Below are 21772 nucleotides of genomic sequence, written 5' to 3'. Positions count from 1 at the left end.
TGTGGGCCACGTATATTTGTAGTTAGATTTTATTAAGACAAAATTTAAAAACAAGTAATACTTTTAACAACAGTATAAAGCGTATCTCTTTTGGTGGATATGCTTCAATGGAAGGAACATAGTTGAGAGTATAAAAATTGAACTTAGAAGAAGATTTGTATAAAACAATCTTACTTCTTTAACATCTTAATGTTGTTCTTGATACGACGTGTGACATTAATCTTATTGAGTTTCAGTATATCAGGTGATTACTAAAACCTATTGTCGATGATCATTGTATTTTACAGTAAGGTGTTTAAAGTTCTTAAAATAATTTTTTAGTGATAAAATGAACTTAGATTCTCGATAATAGTTAGCTACTTGAAAACATATAATAGTATTTGTACGGTTTGTTTTGTTTTGTCATGTTTTGAATCTTTTCACAAAGATTAGCGGAAAAGTTAGCATCGTAGTCTGAATATCGAGAGAAAAATCCACTACCAATGATACTATCAGTATCACTTCTGAAAAAACAAATAATAAATTAAGTACTTTGATCTGAGCAAGGCATGGGAGTGCATAATATATAAATTATTTACCTCGTACGGTTTGAGTGGTACATCAAATCTTTTCCCTTGTAAAGCGTAGTAATGCTTAACTGTCTCCACAACGTTATTCAATTCGACACAAGGTCTCTTCACAAGCTCATAAACTTCCTCAATCATCCTCAATAGATTATTCAACATATTAGGGTCCTGATCTGTTTTCCTTTCATAGGCAAGATCGATATATCTGGTATGGTTTCGAAGGATTTGTTTTAGCCTATTTTTCACGTGTTGTGTGAGCAGTTGTGCCTGAAACACAAATGGTATTTTAAATAACGTCTAAATAAGTTATCGCTGTGTTTTATTTTATGTCAAATGGTCAATGATAAATCACTAGCACCTATAAGTATGGTCAAATTTACCTGATAACTACGAATTTTGTTATAAACAGGCCAATCGTTGGTGCAGGGTTCGCAATTGCACTTGAAGTAGAATTGTTCGAGTAGTTTTTTCTGCCGTTTACTCCTCTCGGACAGAGCATAGTGAACTCCATAATTGTCATATATCTAGAAAACATTTTACATAGAATGTAAACAAATTATAAAACAAATTTTGCACAGTATCCAATGTCTACTATACCATTGAGATGATCCAGTCTGATTGAAATCAATAAATAATTTACAATTACCTGTTCACCTTTCTCAATCGGGTACATAGCATAGAGAATTATATGATCTTTCTGCACGCTCCTCGTCACACTTGAGTCACAGCTATGATTAAAAAGACTATAAAATGGCATTGCTGCAGCTCCATTCTCATAATCTTCTACACCACGAAGCTCCGAAAACTGTAGATTATTGGAAAAACAAAATAAAAATGGAAGAAATACACACATAAAGCAGGAGCATGAATGTAGTTATAGCACTCATGAGTTATACCACACGAACGTTGCTGGGAATTATTTGCTGATGCTTTAGTATCAGCCCACCCACAAATGTAGCTGCTGCATTTTTTGCTAATACATCACAATCAAGCATCAATTTTTCGCCAAATATATTACTTTCACGACTCAATATGTATGTGATATAAGCTGCTTTGAATGCTCTATCCAAGAGATCCTGGGCTGAACGTTTTTGAGTATTAGTCACCAGACTATAAATACTGCCATATTGATCACTGTGCAACTTTCCATCAGCAGAAAATCCCTTCGTGCGTGGATCTACAAGTATGTATAATCAAGATCGTACACCTGAATAATGGGTTCGTTGAACCAACAGGTGATCTAAGTAATTCATTGTAGTAATACCTTTATGGTTATCAATTTCTTCAAGTTGTTTTTTCAGTTTGTCCAAATATTTTCCTTTCTGAGTCGCCAGGATGGCTAGCCTCATACTAAATAGCCCCAACATGTTGAACCCTGACATTAGTAAAGGCCCAATAATGGCGCACTCAATTTCATGATACTCCTCCCAGGCCTGTTCTTTACAAGCTTGTGAACAATACATAGCATTAACGCAATAATTGCATGGAGTCATGGCCATAGAAACTTGCAAACACTTGGAACAGTGTGTGTAAACGTTTTCAGGCATGAGAAACATAGCAAATGGTTTTTCTGCTGCTAAAATTTCTCCTGGTCTGATCTTGCGAGTGGCAACAACATGCCTGCCCAATTCAGGCGTATATTTTATTACAACTGCATCTGAAGCGCATGGGACTTCTGAATTCGGAGTTTCAAACTCAGGTAATTCATATTTTGCTGACTCTGCCTGTATTTCAACATTTACGCACGGGGCCGAAATAAATTTGTTCAGCTGAATTTTCAATTTCTTTGTTTTGTCTTCATCCAAAGACATTTTGTCAAGCCACTCCAGAGCTTTCTTAAATGATGCTTCTGCATCAGGCTTACCCAATGCTGTGAGACAGAGTCCTTTACGTTCATATAATTTTATTTTTAATTTATCTGGGTATACCAAGCTCAAAGCTCTATCAATGTCATTTATGCAGTCTTGGTATTTCTCAATTCTAAAGAGTGCTGCAGATCTATTTGCATAAGTCAAAGCCAGTTCTTCGGATGACTTTGTTGCATACGCTATGCTTTCAGTGTATTTCACAACTGCTTTATAATCCCACCCACCGATAAATAATTTATTTCCCTGTGCTTTTAGTTGTATCGACTTTTCAGAATTCTTATGCAATGATTCATAATTAAGGTTCATTTTATACTTTATCATTCTTTGCAAAGCAAATATTACTCGTTCTTCATCATTCTGCATTTGGCTAAATTCAATGAGCAGCTCTTGATTATTTGTTCTAGCCAGAATCTTACGATTCAAATCTAGCAAGAAGGCTTCCATCTGAAATAGTAAAACAAATTTTAAAGATAAGTATATCCAAGTGTTCATCAGTATTTAATTAGCAAAACTTTTGAGAATATACAGCGTGTAGCATTCGCATAACAATCATTCGTATACCAATTATGCATTGTTTTTGGAACAATCATTGCAATTTCTAAATGAGCTGTGGTTTGAAAGTGACAATTAGATAGACGTGGAATTATAAAACTGGAGACTTACTCTGCAAAGACTTTGTGCCATTACAATTTGCTAATGTCTGTTGTTGAAAAGTGTATGCATTTGCAAATTGATATTTGATAATTGATGTATATACCGTAACTTTTCATGTGGTGTTCTTATGGTTTTTGTTCGACGCTCATTCTCTGATCGCCTCAAAGTACGACTAAACCAACAAATTCAGACTTGCTGACCAACGCTATCGAAAGCTGATCCGTAACGTCCGTTGAGTCAACGGTATAGTTACTCACAACAATGATAGGAATGTTGATTATGCCGTGCACACGGCATCCACACGGCGCGCTCCCGTTTGGCCACAGAAACACGCTCCACTCGTTGCGTGCATAACCGTTGAGTAACGAGTGCGCACTAGTTCACCCATGGAAAAACGCTATTATACTCAACCAACGGAGCTAATTATTATACCATCTGTTAACAACTTATTATTCACCCATCTCATGCAGACATAGTGCATAATGTAACAGAGACCAAACTTAGAATAGACTTCAAAGAACCTAAAAACTTAGTTAAGGAGAAATTTCTTTCCTAACATAACATTCTTATCGAGGACTCCAATATATTCGCGTCAGCTCTACAATACTCACGAACTCTCTAATAAAAAGACAATAAGAGCTTCGACTCCGGAGCAAGAAAATAATTTAGAGGTCGAATCTCCGGACCCATTTGTTAAACTTTCTTATCAGATATTTTTATCGCGTTGCTTCCTAGTTTAAAGAACTAGCCGATGATGATGGCATTTCGTTATTATAGTTTCGAAAAGGTATTGGAGGTGGTGGTATGCTTGTGTCAATGCATACATCGTTACTGATTTGACCTACCCTATTTGAATGTCTTTGTTGTTGATTCGGATATGAGCTATTATTGTATTGTCTTATATTATTACTTCTATAATAGGTACTTGAATTTCGAACGGGGAGATACGAATTATTATTTTGCTTTTCAATTTTATCCCTATTTTGCTTATTTATATCTAAGTTAATTAATACTTGAAGTATTTTATCCATATTTTCTAATTCTACAGTTGCTAATAAATCTCGAACGTACATGGGCAGTTGTTGTATAATATCGTAGTGAATTACGATTGTACTTCTTGTTTAATCTATGTAATAGGATTTATAACTGTTGTTTACGTCGGTATATTAAAATTTGAGTGATCGATTTCTGAGCGAGCTCGACCCCCTTACGTCTTAACACCTTATGTCTTTCTCACCATTAGCTTATTGTCCAATGTCCAAAATCCACCTTCCTTCCCCACCATTCTTCTTATTCTTTCTCTCTCTTCTTTCTTTCTATTACACCCGTTACATTATCCCCCTTTTATTTTATGGACATTGAAAATGTTTATGAAATAAACTTAAATTGTGTGTTTTATACTCTCGACCTTTTGTTTTTGTTTTTGTTTTCATTTTCATGCGTCTTAATTCTATTACAACCATACATCTTATACTATTTTCATCTCGTCATATCATTTGTTATTCAGATTACTAACAATATCTACGTCAAGTAATTTAGTTATTTACGTATACAAGTTTTAACAATTCAACCTTAAGTCGCTTTTTTTTTTTTTTTTTTTTTTTTTTAAAAGTCATTTCGTCTCATCATTTGATATCCATGACAGGTTGATTATATTTACGTAGACTTATTCTATTATATGTTCCTGTTATTTTAGTGGAATCGTTTGGGTCTACTAATACAAAAGCATTTTCGTTAATCTGTTTCAATATACGATACGGACCGTAGAATAAATGAAAAAATTTTTTAGTAACTTTTTTAAACGCGTCTGATTGTTGGGGTACTTTAAGTAAAACCAAATCTCCTACACCTAAATTTACTTTTGAAATACTTTTTTGATTGTTTTTTCGTCTATTGAACTGATTCAATAATCTTTCTCTAGCTAATAAAATTTTAACCTGGTGATCTATATTTACTGTTTCTGGGAATTTAATTATTTTCCTAATTTTTTCGGTTGGTAGTTTATTGTAATGTAGCTCATATGGTATTAGGCCAGTTGAATGATGAGTTGTTATATTTAAAATTGCTTCGATTTCTTTTACAAATTTTGCCCATTTCGTATGACTCTCAGCGCATAAAGTTCTAAATAGCCGGCCTAGTTCTCTCATACATCTTTCTGTGGGATTGGATTGTGGATGGCGTATGGAAGAGTACGAAACTCGAATATTTAGTTTTTCCAGTGAATTTTTCCAATTTGGTGACGTAAACTGCGTACCATTATCTGATAGTATACACTTTGGTTTACCTACATTTGGAATAAAATCATTTATAATTTTATGTAAGGAAATTGAAGTGTTTGCTTTTTTAATCGGATATAATTTGACAAGTTTCGAAAAGGAGTCTATTACTACAAATATATATTGCACACCTGAAACTGATTTTTGCAGTGGACCATAATAATCAACTGTTACCAAGTCTAGTGGATTGTTAGATTTTATCATTTGGTATTGACCTTCCATTGACAGAGATAAATGTTTTACTCGTTGACACAAGTCACACGAAATCACAAATTTTTTAATATCCCGGTTCATTCCTTTCCAATAAAAATAAATTTTTAGATAGTGGGTTGTTTTATACACTCCTACGTGTCCTAATTTGGAATGTGCCTTATCTATTACTGCACATGTTAGACTATCAGGTAAAACGAGTCTGGCATTTGTTTCTTCTTTATCTTGATAAAATAACACTCCGTGATGAATTTTATATTTTTCGTATTTATTAAGTTCATTATTTTCGAAATAATCTTGTAAAAGCGTATCATTCTTTTGAAGATGACTTATGTTTTTAAATTGTTTGATTAATTCAGAGTCCAAAATAGTATATTCTTTAATTAAATTCAATATTGAATATGTTGTAACAGATGAACAAAGAGTATCTTTGAGAATTTTTGAAATAATCACTTGTTTGACATTATCTTCTTGGTGAAATCTACTATCAGGATTTCTACTCAGAAAATCAGCAATAACGTTGTCTTTTCCTTGACAATGTTTCACTTGAAAATCAAATTGTTGTAGCCAGAGAGACCATCTTAGAAGTCTTGAATTTTGAAAAGAAGTATTATTCAAAAATATCAAAGCCTTGTGATCTGTTATGATTTCGAATTTTTGGCCAAATAAATATATTTTAAATTTAGTCAATGAATACACAATTGCGAGGAGTTCTTTTTCAGTAGTTGTATAGTTTTTTTCATGTATTGATAGGCATCTACTAACGATTGATATTATATAGCAATTATCTTCGAAGATTTGATATATAATTCCACTGATTCCTTTATCGCTAGCATCTGTTTGTATTTTGTATGGCTTGCCTGGTATAATGTGACTTAATGTTACACTGTTTACGAAATTATTTTTCAAATTTTGAAATGCTTTAGAGTGATTATCAGTCCACAACCACGGTTTCTTATTACTTAATAAATTTCGAAAAGGATGGATGAAATTAGAATGTTTAATACTAAATTGACGGTAGTAATTGCATACACCTATAAATTGCTGCAACTGTTTTAAATTTTTAGGGTTTTCAAAATTTTGAATAATTTGCAATTTGTCCGGGTTAGGTCGGATACCCTGTGTAGATAATATGAATCCCAGAAATGGTACTTCTGATTTGAAAAAGAGTGATTTTGATAATTTCAATGTAACATTGTTCTTTTGCAACTTGTCAAATAATAGTTCGATGTGTTTCATATGTTCTTCAAAATTAGTTGATGTGATTAGGAGATCATCAATATAATATGTTGAGAAAGATTCAAATTCTTTACCCAATATCAAATTTAATGCTCTTACAAATCCACTCCCAGCAGTCTTAAGTCCAAAGGGAATGCGGCAAAATTGGTACAAGTTTGATCCATGCAAAAAGGCTGTAAATGGACGTGATTTTTGTTCTAATTCAATTTGCCAATAACCATTCGCTAAATCTGTTAACGACATATATTTAACATTATGATATTTTTGTAATATTTCTGAAATTAACGGTGGAGCTTCATTATCTGATTCCACAACTTGGTTCAAATATCTAGCATCTAAACAAATTCTTACACGGTTATCTTTTTTTTTTACGATTCTTAATGGGCTACAATACGGGCTTACAGATCTTTCAATAATACCAGCGTTTAACATTTCTTGAATTTCATTGTCAACCGCTTTTCTCAACGAAATGGGGATTGGATACGGTTTTCTGAAAATAGGCTTATTTGATAATAACTTGATTTCATGTTTATATTGTCCCGCAGGTTCATTTTTGGGTGGAAATAAGTTTTCAAATTTAGATAATGTCTCAATGAATATTTTCTGCTGATCAAAACTCAACGTCATTAGATTACTCGCGATCGTTCGAACTTGGGTGAAAAAATTATTTTCTTTTTGTTCGTTCTCTAAGATTTTATCACATTTTTGATTATTGTCATTATCGTTACTTGGTAACTCGTCACTCATTTCAATATTTGTTACATAATCATTTCGTATATCAATTTCATCATCATCTATAATAGTACTTTTATTATTATTTTTAATAGTATCATTATTATTCACATCATAGTGTTCATTATTATTTTCATCATTTTCAAGAGTCACAACTCTGTCGTTGCTTGTCAGTTCATCTATGTTATCGATAGTGGTTACTGTATGTATGTGATTTTTATTTTTATTTATATGAGAATTGTGATTACTTCTTTTCATTATATATAAACATGTAGCTTCTTTGTTATTTGATAATATTCTTTCCAACCAGGCTCGACCGAATGACACCGAATCCCGGTCGACAGTCATATTCTTAATCTTAATACTCTCGTTGTTATAATCTAATTTTACTTTATTTTTTACTAACCAATCGTGACCAAATATGATATCAGTTGATAAGTTAGGAATTACAAGAAATGCATGATATTCTATGTAATGATTAATATAAATTTGTAATAATACTTGTTCTTTTACTTTGACGCTTTTGTTTTTTACTGCAGTCGAAATATGGATATTATTTACTGGCAGTGTATTAAGTATACGATTTTCAGATAATTTGTTAAAAAAAATTTGCGAGATACACGATACTTGACTCCCGGAATCGACTATCGCAGAAACATTTTTTTCTAATATTTTAATTTTCAATTGTACGGTTACTGTCTGCATTGAATCTGGTTCTTTCGACACATGATTATTATCGTAGTTAACATCTTTATTAAGGTCCGAAATGAAATCATGAAAATCCCAACGCGATGACGGACCTATTTTTATCGCGTTGCTTCCTAGTTTAAAGAACTAGCCGATGATGATGGCATTTCGTTATTATAGTTTCGAAAAGGTATTGGAGGTGGTGGTATGCTTGTGTCAATGCATACATCGTTACTGATTTGACCTACCCTATTTGAATGTCTTTGTTGTTGATTCGGATATGAGCTATTATTGTATTGTCTTATATTATTACTTCTATAATAGGTACTTGAATTTCGAACGGGGAGATACGAATTATTATTTTGCTTTTCAATTTTATCCCTATTTTGCTCATTTATATCTAAGTTAATTAATACTTGAAGTATTTTATCCATATTTTCTAATTCTACAGTTGCTAATAAATCTCGAACGTACATGGGCAGTTGTTGTATAATATCGTAGTGAATTTCGATTGTACTTCTTGTTTCATCTATGTAATAGGATTTATAACTGTTGTTTACGTCGGTATATTAAAATTTGAGTGATCGATTTCTGAGCGAGCTCGACTCCCTTACGTCTTAACACCTTATGTCATTCTCACCATTAGCTTATTGTCCAATGTCCAAAATCCACCTTCCTTCCCCACCATTCTTCTTATTCTTTCTCTCTCTTCTTTCTTTCTATTACACCCGTTACAACATGTAAATCTAAGTAAAATAATTTTCTTGTCTGTGTAGCTGACCCATAATTGACCTCCCTCTGTGCATCATGAACTTGACCTGATTCCTACGAATGAAGAAATCTGACATGAAGGAAGTAGTTGCTGCACACCAACAAGGATCAGGAGCTGACACCCTTCTAGAAACAGCTGACTGCACGAACCATTTACGAAAAAGAAATTAAGGGGAAAGCAAACAATAATATAATAAATGTACAAAATAAACACACATATAATAAGAACTCCTAAATTAAACCAAAATCATACCTGAAGAGAAAATACAGTACAATAAATCTCCTCTTACACGTAGTACTTTACATGAAAATAATGAATTAAGTAATAATCCCAGAAAAAGAAAATTAACAGTTTATTAGGGGCATGACGTGAGTGATACCTTCTGGAAGAACAAAAAAAAATTAAACAGGTCATACATTTTAAATCGCATTCTGGCTCTCATCCAGATATTACTTTTCACAGGTACGTGTAATAGGAATGTTTCATACTACTAGGGACTTCGCTCCTGCGCGCCTCGCGCGCCAACCCCGCCGCGGTCGGCGCTTCGCGCCTCTGATGCTCGCGCTTCGCGCTTGCTTTGTCGTAATGAATTCTATTTCTTTTTGAAGATTTCTTATACAAGAGCAAACCTATGTTTGCTGTAACTGACTGGCGACAGTAAACTGCCGCGTGGCTTCGGAACGCGGTTACCAGTACTTGCAGTACTGAAAGTATATTTCGGAATGCACCTTGTGTCAGTCTCGAAATTGGAAGCAACATTTGATTTCCGCATAGTTCAGATCGATCAATCATGAGGCTAATTTGAAATAGTACGGATCTTTCAGATGTTTATTCATAAAATTGTGAATAATGCAGCACATAACCGTTATGAATTTATTCCGAATTATTTTTATTATATTCTAATTTTTTTTGTTCATCTATCTTTTTTGATAATTTATAACTGAACATTATTTTTTTTTCTTATTCTTTTTTCTTTTTATATTTTTCTGCTCTCTTTTTTCCTTCATTTCTTATATTTTTTATTCTTTCTTCTCTTCTTTTTTTTCCTTTCCTTTTTCCTCTATTTCTCTCTTCACCTTCACTCTCACCTCCGTTTCTTTTTCTTCCTCTCTCTTTTCCACGAGTTCCGCCCGCTCGCACAGCATAAAATCCCATACGTCGTCTGTAATTTTATTTCCGTAATTTGATTTATTTTGAAATTTTCATTATCAGACCAGGTAACGTTTGTATAATGATGCGGATTTATATAGATTTTTATCCGTCAAGATTTGCATTCTTACGATATTGTTATACTTATAGATTGTTCAAAATTGTATTACCTTCGATCGTTAGCGTCTGTTCAATATTTTCCATCTGCAATATAACCACATTATGTCAACATCTATCGAAAGAAATAACAAAGACAATGAGCAGTTACAATTTGCTATGCAAGTAGCGACGAAATGCATAACAAAAAATATATTGAATATGACGGCAGAACTTTCTTGGAGTTGCTGATCTCGGAACTGGTGTGTCCGATGATTCAGAGGCAGCAAATTCAGCACTAGTTCATATGTTAGTCACATTAAATAGACACTTCAAAACAACTACGAATATTTTGGGGCCAACTTTAGTGATATTGATAAAGGAGTATTTTTTTCTAGACATTCCATTCACAATGAACCCATTTATATTGTGCTTTATCCTTGCCACATGTCAAAGCTTGAAGAAATGCCCCATCACCTTCATTGGTGACACTGGTGATGGGATTCAGTGGTTGTATCCCAGTAATTTATCACATCTTCAAGAAGAAGTTTTGCATTGTGAGATAAAAATAAAAAGAAGACACATCATCTTTCAGAAAGAAAGAATGGAAGTGAATTTTTTAAGCAATTTCTCAGCACCAGCACATCTAACGCATCAAACTTTTTAGAAATCTTCACCGGCCAGACTTTACGGAAGCGAATGCAACAGCCAAATTTTGACGAAATTGAAACGATATGTTTGATTTTCTCATTGTTAGAACAAATTTCAATCACAAAAATAAATCTCAGTATTCCATTTGATGAGCAAATATTGAAAAGTGGGGAAAAAGCATTGAAATTAACGCCAAAAAGTATGACCCAAGATGATAATAATATACTCTACCTCAAAGAAATGAGAAGTCTCCATCTGTAAGGGATGAGAATATTTTTCGTAAACAAAATGGTAGTCGTACGTCATGCTAACAGCTCATGTGATAATGGGGAGAGCAAGAAAAAAAAGAATACAGAAGCCATACCCATTTTAAAAAGTAACAGAAGAACAGACTTTTTGGTTTTGATTATGACTGTGAAAAATGCATTACAGTTAGCAAAAGACCTCTTTCAAAGGAACATTGCGGCCTACTTTTTAACAGATAAAATTTCACAAGACCACCCGGAGTCATTTTTCTCAGTTGTTAGAAGAATGGGTGGTTTTAACAACAATCGAACCTGTCGTCGAATTGAAACTGCATATAAAAAATAGCGTCACATCTACATTCACTTGTTTAAAAATCTGCAAACTGCAGTTCACAAGATGAAATAGCTATACAGGGTGAGGCATTTATCTTGAGACACCTGAATATCTCGCCAAGTGAACGTTTTTCGAAAAAACCGTTAATGCCCAAGATATATGGCTTCAAGGGGAAAATGTAATAGCATTACTTATTTTTCATCTAATGGGTGGATATAACCCCATTTGAAGGGCAGCATCGGTTTTTTAAATAAAAACATACTCTTTTTTTCATCAGTGTCACGATCGATGAACAAAAAAAAACTTTTGTTTGAACAATTATTCTGTCTGACCTATAGTTTTTTGGATATTCAATTTCAAATTTCTCTCACGTTAGATGGGAACTGTCAATCACTGAACCCAAAGCTGCCCATATCATTGTGAGAAATGCTCAAAATCGTCATTATATTCAGTTATATGTTCATATTCGAATTATGAATATTGTTCAATAACAAATGGGATGCCGATTCAATGACAATAAAAGACATAGGGCGTCTACCTAATTGGAAGTGCCCATTGATTTCAGATAATATACGTGTAAGTATGTATCTACTTTATGGTGCAGAATTTGACCCTCCTGGAAATTTTGGAGAAAAAATTATGTCATTTGATTAAAAAAAAAAAGCTGAGTTGACTATGATTTGACTTTTGCTGGTCACTTAAAATAAATAGGATGGCATCAAATTTCTTCCACCTTTAAGCCCTACAACTTTTGTATTAAAAGTTTTTTTTGTACGACCTCATCCTTTCGAGTAATCAAAATGGTTGAGTTGAAATGGGACACCCTGTATAAAGTGACAACTGGCGGTTTAAGTGAAATCAATGATAACATAGGTGATCAAATGTCAATTGAGTATAAAGAGATATTCAGTCATAGTTTTATCTATGATCACGATGCTGATGGTGTATTATTTTGGAGTGAGTATGAAAATAACATTGTTGCCTATATTGCTGGTATTTTTTTCTTTTTTTGTAGAAAAATTAAAAAAAGAAATGATGAAAAATTATAACTGCCAAACATGCTTGGAAGTTTCAGAAAGTGAAGGTACACCTTGCTTATTGTAGATCAGAAAAGATAGAAAAGAAAATGGTTTGTGCTTTTTCAATTATTGATTTCGACAATAATTGGTATTGATTCACCGCGATATTGACCATGAAGCAAGACGCTCGGTAGCGGCGTAGCTTGGTAAGAAGTATACGGTTTTATTACGTGCATAAAAAACAAGCAAGAACAAAATTCGCAGCCACGATACTTAGACATATAATAATGGTTTGACCTATAGCTGGTTCTTTGTACCTTTCGTGAGCGACATCAAAATTCGTTAGAAATATTATAAAAGTAACAGAGGGTGATCAAAAAATTTAGTCCGATGACTTTGACGGTGATGTTCTATCGTTCCTGACCTCCAATCAATCGACTCTGGGAAAGGGAGAAACTTGCCAAAGGCCTTGCTTGATCGTACTAGGCGCGATCGGAGAGAGTTGACGAACATAATCGAATCTTCTCGCCAGATACGTAAAGCCGCCTATGATTCTTGTTTCTTGTATTTCTGGTTGACCCGGTTCACTTGCCAGGCGAAGGGCAATATTTGGCGAATCTTGTGCCACCGGCTGATGTGCGCGATTGCCGGGCTCGCAGTTCGGTTGGCCAGTATCGGTTATTAACGATACTTCATTTGGCACTGCACGCGCACAAGTAACCGATCGGAGCTCTTGCTTCGCCGGGCGTGCGATATCTCCTCCCCCATTGCCGAATGATAGATTCGCCGGCCGATTCTGAGTATTAACTTCGGCCGTAGGAGGCTCGTGAATAGTCATTCCCACGTCTCCACAACCATCCGTGTTCCGCAAGTTTTGCTGGTACTGCGGCTGCAAAAAACCTACCAACTTGTTAGGAATTGTCGGGATATAACTTGACGGTTTCATCGAGTCATTAATCTCGTTACTCTGCAACTGCGTTGCGTATTCAGTTTTATGGATTCCCTGCTGCGTGCTCGGAATGTGACCAACGGATACCTGACTCTCATCGTTAACGTCGCCGCGGTATTCGTTACCTATCGCACCTTGGACGCTGCGATTCGGTTCCTCGGCAATCGCATTGCGACTACACGATGGAGCATCGCCCGTACGACGTTTTTCACCAGAGTAATACTGTCGCGGATATCCGAACGGCACCGGGTCATCGGCGGGATCGGTCTTCTTACGTAAGGACACCGTAATCGAGGTCAATGCTGTCTTGTTGGAATTGCGGGTGTCACACAGCCCGTTCGCCGAAACCCGAGAGCACCGTTGTCGCCGGTATTCGGGAGGCAGTGGCATAATTTTCTCAAGTTCACTCGGATCCTGAGCACCATTAAGTCCTACCGTCGCAACTTTCTTGTCGATACCCACTAGGTAGTCAAATCCGATATTCTTGTTAACCGCGGAACACGTCAAAGCTTTTCCCATGGTCTCTGAACTCAATTCTTGCAATCCATTATTTTGCCTCTGCGGCCGGATATACTTATTGTATTCCCGTATTTTTAGCAAGCTCGAAGGCTCTTTAGACTCTATTTTGGAGACACGTTGAGAGTCCGGCGTTGTGAGCCCAGGATACTGCGGCCGCCAATGAATCTGGTCTTGACGCAAATTACTAAACTCATGTGGCATTAATTGACCAACTCTCGTCCGCGAGGACGTTATGCCCCGTAACGGTGGTGATCCGGAACTGGTATGTACCGATGATTCGATTATACCTGCAGGAACGTTGTACGATTGCGGTGTGATTGCTTTTTGCTGCGAAGGCCAGAACTCACTATGGCATAATTCGTGATCGTGCAAGTGATGCCGCTGCCGATCCGACGGTTTTTCTGGAACTACCGGAGATCGTTGACCCGGCATTCCCGTTCGGCAATCTTGATTCACATCGGTCCCACGACCTTGACCTCGATGAATCGCTGTATTAGCGTGCGATGTCCTTTCCATCGAATAGGCCTGTTGACATCGAGGCGACACTTTGCCAACTGCACGGGATTGCTTCACATCGATCGTCTCCGGTGCCCTTTGCTCTTCAAGAAACGCAAGATAACGCCTTTGATCGGCAAGCAGCGTATTGAACTGACGTCTCATTATGTCATCGGGGATATTTTGCTGCCGCAGGTTCGCTACCAGTAGCTCCTGGTCACGAATCATCTCTACCGTGAATTCAGGATTCTTTTTTCCTTCGACCCGTGATCGTTGCGTTAGAGAATCAAGTCTAATTTGTTGAACCTCCTTCATCGGGTGCTGTTGTTGTTCGCCCCCTTCTGTTTCTTGTCCCCGCACCGATTGGTGTTGATGCTGAAATTTTTCATCATCTCGCTGTCGTTCGATCTGGTCGCGGTGATTACCTGATAACCCGATGCTTGCAACTTGCTGCTGTGGTTGGACGTTAGAGAACTGTTGCGACCACGGTGGTTTTTGTTCTTGTTGCGCGTGTCGACAAGTCACCGACTCATATTTTGAGCATGGTGTTTCACGATCGCCATATGCCCATCTTTCGGGCGGTTTCACCCCGTCGAATGTGACACGTCGGGGATTCTTGGCTCGATCTTCGTGCACCGTGACACGTTGTGGGTTGGTATCGCAGTGTTGACCTAAGGAGTTTTGTTGGTACATGAGTGTGTGACGGGGTGAAACTTGATTTTGATTCGCGTTGGTATTCGAACGTAAGATATTCTGTGGAATTAGAGCAGGGGGCAATAAGCGTCTCCCAGATTGTATTTCTCCGGGGTGACTGCAGCGATCGTTGCACGAGTATTTTATAGACGTTGTTTTCGGTAACATCAACTGATTTTGGTCAGAACATGGCTGGGCCTTCATTTGCTGTGCTTGCATCATCCGTTTTTGCTCGATGCAGTTTCTTCGCTGCATTTCCCGCTGACGAAGCAAGTTATCTTGTAAGAGACGATAAGCATCTAGTGAACTTTGTGGTGCCGGAGCATTGAACCCCCCTTGTTGATTCCGACATCGTTGACGCTGATGATGCATTTGCTGTTGTTCTTGCGGAGTGTAGGCACGCTCGTTTTCTTCCCGCGGTCTCGGACTAGATCGATTTTCGGCAATCGCGCGATTCTGAGCTAACGATTGTCCAACAGCAAGAGCGTCTCGTTGCCTGTCCTCATAGTGATACGCCGCGGCAATCTTACCTCCGATCGGTTGGTTCTCGTGACAGGGCGAGGTTATAGAATCATCAAATGTCCACGGAGTGTTTGTTCGTACCGCGGCGGAAGTTATTTGATTCGGCGCATTGCTAACTTGTGACGCCCCTTGGCGAGCCGATACCTCGGATCGTTCTCCTTCAAAACCAAAAGCGGTCACCTTTTTCAACTCCTCTTGACCACACTGCTCTCCACAGAGCGCGGTATCTTTCGGCGGTAGTGTAGATCGTGAGGAGAGCGTTGGGTTCGGTACAAACGGTCGGTGAGCCTGTCGTCGGGGTGATGTCGCATTCTCTGTGGTGTCGCAATCGCGACCGATAAACTGCGGTTGCTCGGGCTTTCCAAAAAGTTTTTGGCTTGTAGAGGTGGTTTCCTCTGGGGCATGTCGCTTCACTCGGTGCGAGCACTCCGTCGATTTTTCACCCCGGTGGGACGGTGCGGAGGCGTCTCCGCACCCACTTCCATGATTCGGCGAGGAAATTCCATCCGCGCCTGTGGAATGCCCGTCCAACGTTGCGGAGATAGTTTGATCATCTAATTCACGGTCCGAGTGGAGCGGGGCCGTCCGACACGTCCTCGATTGGCCGAAGGATTCCGCGGGAATACTTCCAAGGTGCGCCGGACGAAAAGCGAAGTCGTTAGTTTGGTTGAATCGAGTCTTCGGGATAGTAACCATTTGGCTGGACCTCCTCGCCTCAAATCCGTCGTGCCTGCTGCCGCGTTTTGTAGCGGCGCGGCCTCGAGCGAACTTGTGATTTGACGTAGGTCGGTGACTTGTCCCAAGTTTCCGTTGCACGACATCTGTTATAGCAGTAGCACCGGCATTGGTTGCGTTTGACCGCTCTCTAGGAACGTTTAGACCTCGACCTGGCTCAGTGGACAATTTCCTGAAACCATCCGCAATATTTGCTGGCATTCATCGCAAACATTAGCCGATTGACCGCGTTGGCGGGACCCCCAACTTTTAGGCCTTTTTCATCAAACGCCTTACGATATTTTTGTGAAAGGGATCACCTGTTGCGAATTGCCCTGTAGCTTAGCCTACCTTTTACTCATGCTGCGGACCTTGATGCTTCGAAAGAACGATCAACCGTCATACACCGACATACCTATAATTATTTCCGGAAAGGATTTCGTTTAACTGTCAGAAAATTGATGAAAAAATTAATGGTGAACAATAGAGCCAAAACATGCGACGATAATCTGAGAGATCAACGCGAACCACTCTGCGCAATTTTTACATCGCGCGGTAAACTGCTGTTCCAATATCATCAGTTATACCTCAAATATGGGTATTGGGGTAAACGATCTGCATAATTTGTACATTATACACTTTGATTACTGGCGTGAGAATATAATTTATTACTTGTACTGCCGGACGCCGCACCTAAATATTAGCATAAAGTTTGATTATTTGTCGAAGGCTGCAGAGTAGACGAGCGTGAGATACCACGGAAAGTATTTTACCCATATACTATGTTATAGCCCATGTTTAGCATCATTCTTGTATGTACGTACTTGTTCTCGGCTTTTCTACCGATCCAACTGCCTCAGTCATGTGTGTGCATGATACATACACACACATTGTTCTTCGAAAATCGAAAGATGAGAATGTTCTAAAAACACTGTGACGGAAGACGAATAAATGTAATAATCATTATATCTATAGAAAAAGAATCAGATTTAATCGAAAATCATAGGTATGTAAATACCTACACACATCGGGTAAACCACACAGAAGGCACCTAATTCAGAGGGTATGAACAATATTTCAAGTATAAGTAGGTTGCTCATGTAGAGGATTGGTGGCCAGCGCTCGCTTCTCTGGGGTGCTTGACGGCGACCCGCTGCCGTAAATCTTGATATCGGATGCCGCCAGATTCCGCCGATATGAAGAAAATAGTTTGTCCGTTGGCGCAGAATATCTGTTTGAACTACATAGATAGATAAATTTACGATGAGACGCATAGCATTTCGATGACAATGGAACGAGCCGTCACTCACAATCTGATTGTAAGTAGCATTAAATTTTTACACGCTATTGTGGCAATTCTAGTTTGACTTCATTGTTATTATTGGTTGCACAACTGAACAAGGCCGCTCGATAAAGAATTCAAATGAATTCTTTTGTTGTTCCCGCTGATAATGAAGTCACGAGCACCGACCCTCGTGTAACGTAACAACACTACGAGACTTTATGATCCCGGTTTCCGTCAGAGGTTATACGTCGCGTCCCTCATATCCACAACGTATGTACAATTAAATCAGATAATATAACAGTTCTTTCTTCTTACCCGCCACAATTAATTCGCGCGATTTGCGATTGTTGCATATTTCTTAATATAATGCTTACTTTCGTGCACTACGTACGTACGTACTTGCTAACATTAGGTACTCTAGGCATAAATAACCTGCAGGTACGTCAATTACTATTTTCGGTTGATATTACTGTGTCTGCATACGTTAATCAAATGCTTGAAGATTGGAAGATATACCTCGGCACGTACTACAAATACATGTGTACATAATAATATACAAGAGTACAAAATTTTATTAAAAGTTTCACTCGACATACAATCTGATATTCCAACTTGCTAGCTGGGTGGAAAGTTAGCCTATAAGCCATGGAATTCAAAAAGAGAAAACGTTCTGAATACATCATGCCATTGCCAAACAGCATACCAGAGCTTTCCAGTCATGGCACAATTTGATTTGATTGGGTTCAAAGGTTTAAACAAAAGAGCCGAAATACAACATTTGTATGTATTTAAGTCATGTAAATAAAAAAAAATTGATAATAATAATAAAAATTATTCATCTACATCTAAAAAATTCGAAAGACCGTCGATGAAAACATCTTTAGACTTTTCAAGCCTCATTGGTACTTAAGTGATAATTCTTCGTTGTTAATGATTAACAACAATAATAATTGTCATCTGTACAACACTATACCGTGATAAAAATATTTCATATTCAATATGCTACTTCAAGGAGCATAGGCTGCTTAGCTATAACCAACAATTTTAATCAATAATAAATAAAACTTCCATCGAGGACGTCAGTACATGTATTACTATTTGTTTTTTCTTACTATTTCATAAGTTCTTCGATATTTGTCATCGATACTCTTCAGATAATAGGTTCCATCGAACATATCGGCGATGCTATTTTCTGGCTGATAGGGTGCTTTGTGACAATTCTTTTCTCTCATCTCTAAGACTCTGGTGAACTCTTCCGGTGATACACGTCGCCTAGATTCTAGCTGTGGAATCACATACGACAATTTTGATACTAGCTGTTCCAAGTCTGACTTGGTGGATGAATCTTTGGCAATTGTCAGAGAATACATACTCGAAGCTAAGCCAGATCCGTACGAAAATACACAGACTTTGGTACCAGCCAGTTGGTCAATTGGCCTGCTAATGAGAAGAGAAACCAATCCAGAATAAACAGATGGTGTATACATATTCCCTACCAGATTAGCAAGTAACAAGCTTGGTTTGGTTTTCCTAGCAAAATCGTCGTCACTCAGCGTCATGAAAGTTTTTTCTACATCCCTGTCAAAATAAGTGTCCTCCAGCTTCAAATTGGAAAATTTATCTAGTCCTTGGTACTTGCTGATTCCACTGTTGTTGCCAGAGTTCAAAAAGTCATTGAAAGCCAATCGAGCAAACGATTTCTGAACCAACTTGCAGTATGGGGAATGAAATAACACAGCACCAAAACTAGCCAAGGAAATAGTTTTGTCTGAATATTTTTCCTGAGCTTTCTGACAATATTTTTGATAACAATTGTCAAGTGCCCCTAGGTAACATTGTATTGAAAGTTTCCCATCGACCACAGGGTATTCCGAGTTCAAGTCTGGCTTGTAAAAGTCATAAGCGTGTCTCATATAAGAAGCTCTAAGTCCCTGATCAAAAACTATTGGTGCATCTGGTCCAATGAGCATAGCAACAGCTCCAGCTCCTCCAGTTGGCCTGGCACTGCCAGTAGCATAGACTGCGTTGTCGCCAGCTACAACAAGTGCCATTCTACCGTCGTAGTAACTGCTTTCGACCCAAGAGACTGCATTGAACAAGGCAGCTGTCCCTCCGTAACAAGCGTTGGTGGAATCTACGCCCTCGATGTCCGTGCAACCAAAGGGTTCAAATAATTGCATTAAAACAGACTTGACAGATTTGCTCTTATCCAGAATTGTCTCTGTTCCAACTTCTAGCCGCCCAATATCCTCCGGTTTGATATTATGTCGATCCATCAAACGACGAACCACAGTTAGGCACAGTGAATTTATGTCTTCTCGGTCATTACAAAATCCCATCTTAGATTGTCCCAGGCCAACGGTATACTTGCCTGCAGAAACTTTGTCAAATTCCTCTAAATCATTTTGATCGACGTACTGAGCAGGGAAATACACTTCAATCGCCTTAATACCAACACTACTGGGCCGTGACATTGTAGATTTAGTTAACTTTTATTTGTAGACCAGATTCGAATTTAATTACTCCTTTAATATCGAAGGTGCAAGCAATTCAATTTCCGGTTGGCTGGGTATAATGCTTTCAAAAAGAGAAATCGCAATTGTTGCACTATTTAGCCGATTTAGAAAATCATAGCAGACACACCGACACTCGCACGTACACTTTTACACATATGCTTCTACGTATGCTATTCAGGAAAGTTTTATGTAACCCCGTTAAATCAGGTTATGGGATTGTTGGAGCAAAGGATCACTGCCCGGAACGAGAATATCAATCGAATATTTTTTTATCGTTTTATTTAATGTGTCCTCTTAGGTAGTAGGGCGACGTCGATGCTTCGGAGAAACGCGGCAATGAGTAACGCGGGCTTGTTTGTAATTTATCTAGATCGTTGTCTGGTAACAGAGGTAGATTCAAATTTAGATTCAAAGTGAAATCCAATAGTGGAAATCACGGTCAACACTGATTGTGAGAAATTGACGTTCGGAAATCAAAAACTAAGCGTCGGGCATGCGGGTCAAAACAGTAATGATCGATTTTTTGAAGCGCCCAGTGACGATTAACTCTTTTGTCAGCGTTGGACCCAACCTGTTTCCAAAGTTGTTCCTTGCTCACTAAACGAAACACACTCTTTATACTCCCAAATACCAACCAAAAGTCAAATCGTACTTCGGGATACTTCGGCTCGCCCATCTTCGGGTTCCATACCGCCGCTGTTGTAATTCATTGATACGTAAATTATTTGTGGCTTGGATGATGGCTAGCGCACGACGGCCGACTCGGAGGCCATCGTTCAAACCACGTGTCTAATAGTAGTATGTGTCAGTGCCACGTGTCAACGGGCGACGGTTTAACGACTCACGTGGATTTCGGCTGCACCGCACCACTACTTCACCATTTGGCACTCGCGACATAGTTTGAAAATGACTTGTTTAAAATCAAATTCGGTCGTCGGACGCACCGACATATAGCATCAGTTACGGTTAGGCTGGGCGTGATCGGGCGTCCGGATGAGGTATCCCGGAACATGGACGTATAAAATTGCCACGACGCCACGTTCTCTGACGGGACTCAACGCAGCACTGCGCTTGCACCTAAGAATCAGTACGACTCTGTAATGACACAGAGCAATCTGGTTATATGAATATTCATGCAGCCGGATGCTGCCGTGACTGCGCCGCGGTCGCTGCACCCTTCGACCAACTTTCAATTTTCGAGGTCAACTAATATCGACGAATTTGTGTAAAAGTTGCCTAAGCTTGCGTATTACATTTAGGTAGTGGAGGTTGAATGCACATTTTACCGCCGCTCTAGTAACACATATCTGCAGATATCGGCCGGGCGTCTTCGAACCGTTTCCCATGAACAATAGGCTGCGTTAGCTCCTGAATTCCCCACCTGTGAGCTTACTTCCCCTAGGGTCACCACTTGCGATATCTGTGCGATTTCGCAATTCCGAGATATTTATCGACTGATTCACCAACGTGATCAATTCTACGCCAAGTTGAGATCATTATCAGCGAGTACGATTCAACGTACGTACGTAAATTTATATAATACCATAATTGCGGGCTTTAGCCTGAGCACTTGCCAGAGAG

General features: G+C 38.2%; 3 protein-coding genes across 4 annotated transcripts; all 3 read right to left on the bottom strand.

The window, feature by feature from the left end:
• Positions 1-11: 11 nt before the first annotated feature.
• Positions 12-4565, bottom strand: LOC105692579 (SET and MYND domain-containing protein 4-like). 2 transcript variants are annotated; one of them, XM_012411874.3, is made up of 7 exons: positions 3098-4565; positions 1831-2878; positions 1463-1743; positions 1213-1371; positions 947-1090; positions 579-833; positions 12-503 (listed from the first exon to the last, which is right to left on the bottom strand). In XM_012411874.3, exons 1-7 carry the CDS (start codon positions 3116-3118, stop codon positions 498-500), a joined length of 1914 nt encoding a protein of 637 aa, XP_012267297.2. In that variant the 5' UTR covers positions 3119-4565; the 3' UTR covers positions 12-497. The 2 variants fall into 2 exon arrangements, with proteins under 2 accessions (XP_012267297.2, XP_020711899.2); XM_020856240.2 differs by having other exon boundaries at positions 3192-4565.
• A 3094-nt stretch (positions 4566-7659) lies between these two features.
• LOC125500589 lies at positions 7660-16612 on the bottom strand. The gene is made up of 3 exons (XM_048653769.1): positions 12960-16612; positions 10324-10357; positions 7660-10166 (listed from the first exon to the last, which is right to left on the bottom strand). Coding segments are annotated over exons 1-2 (3654 nt in total). The 3' UTR covers positions 7660-10166; positions 10324-10356.
• A 1617-nt stretch (positions 16613-18229) lies between these two features.
• Positions 18230-21692, bottom strand: LOC105693056 (hydroxymethylglutaryl-CoA synthase 1). Its single transcript, XM_012412720.3, has one exon. It carries the CDS (start codon positions 20147-20149, stop codon positions 18770-18772), a length of 1380 nt encoding a protein of 459 aa, XP_012268143.1. The 5' UTR covers positions 20150-21692; the 3' UTR covers positions 18230-18769.
• Between the last annotated feature and the right edge of the window lie 80 nt (positions 21693-21772).

Source organism: Athalia rosae, chromosome 4 (assembly GCF_917208135.1).
Source record: "Athalia rosae chromosome 4, iyAthRosa1.1, whole genome shotgun sequence".
In the NCBI taxonomy this organism is placed as follows: domain Eukaryota; kingdom Metazoa; phylum Arthropoda; class Insecta; order Hymenoptera; family Athaliidae; genus Athalia; species Athalia rosae.
This window is presented reverse-complemented; position numbering and strand designations above follow the sequence as displayed.

Excerpts from the sequence above, each read along its gene's own strand:
- LOC105692579 (XM_012411874.3), bottom strand. The coding sequence starts at position 3,118 with ATGGCACAAAGTCTTTGCAGA. Across the intron at positions 1,744-1,830 it reads AGAAATTGATAACCATAAAG|ATCCACGCACGAAGGGATTT; the intron begins GTATTACTACAA and ends ACATACTTGTAG. Across the intron at positions 1,372-1,462 it reads TTCCCAGCAACGTTCGTGTG|TTTTCGGAGCTTCGTGGTGT; the intron begins GTATAACTCATG and ends AATAATCTACAG.
- LOC125500589 (XM_048653769.1), bottom strand. The coding sequence starts at position 16,612 with ATGCCAGCAAATATTGCGGATGGTTTCAGGAAATTGTCCACTGAGCCA.
- LOC105693056 (XM_012412720.3), bottom strand. The coding sequence starts at position 20,149 with ATGTCACGGCCCAGTAGTGTTGGTATTAAGGCGATTGAAGTGTATTTC.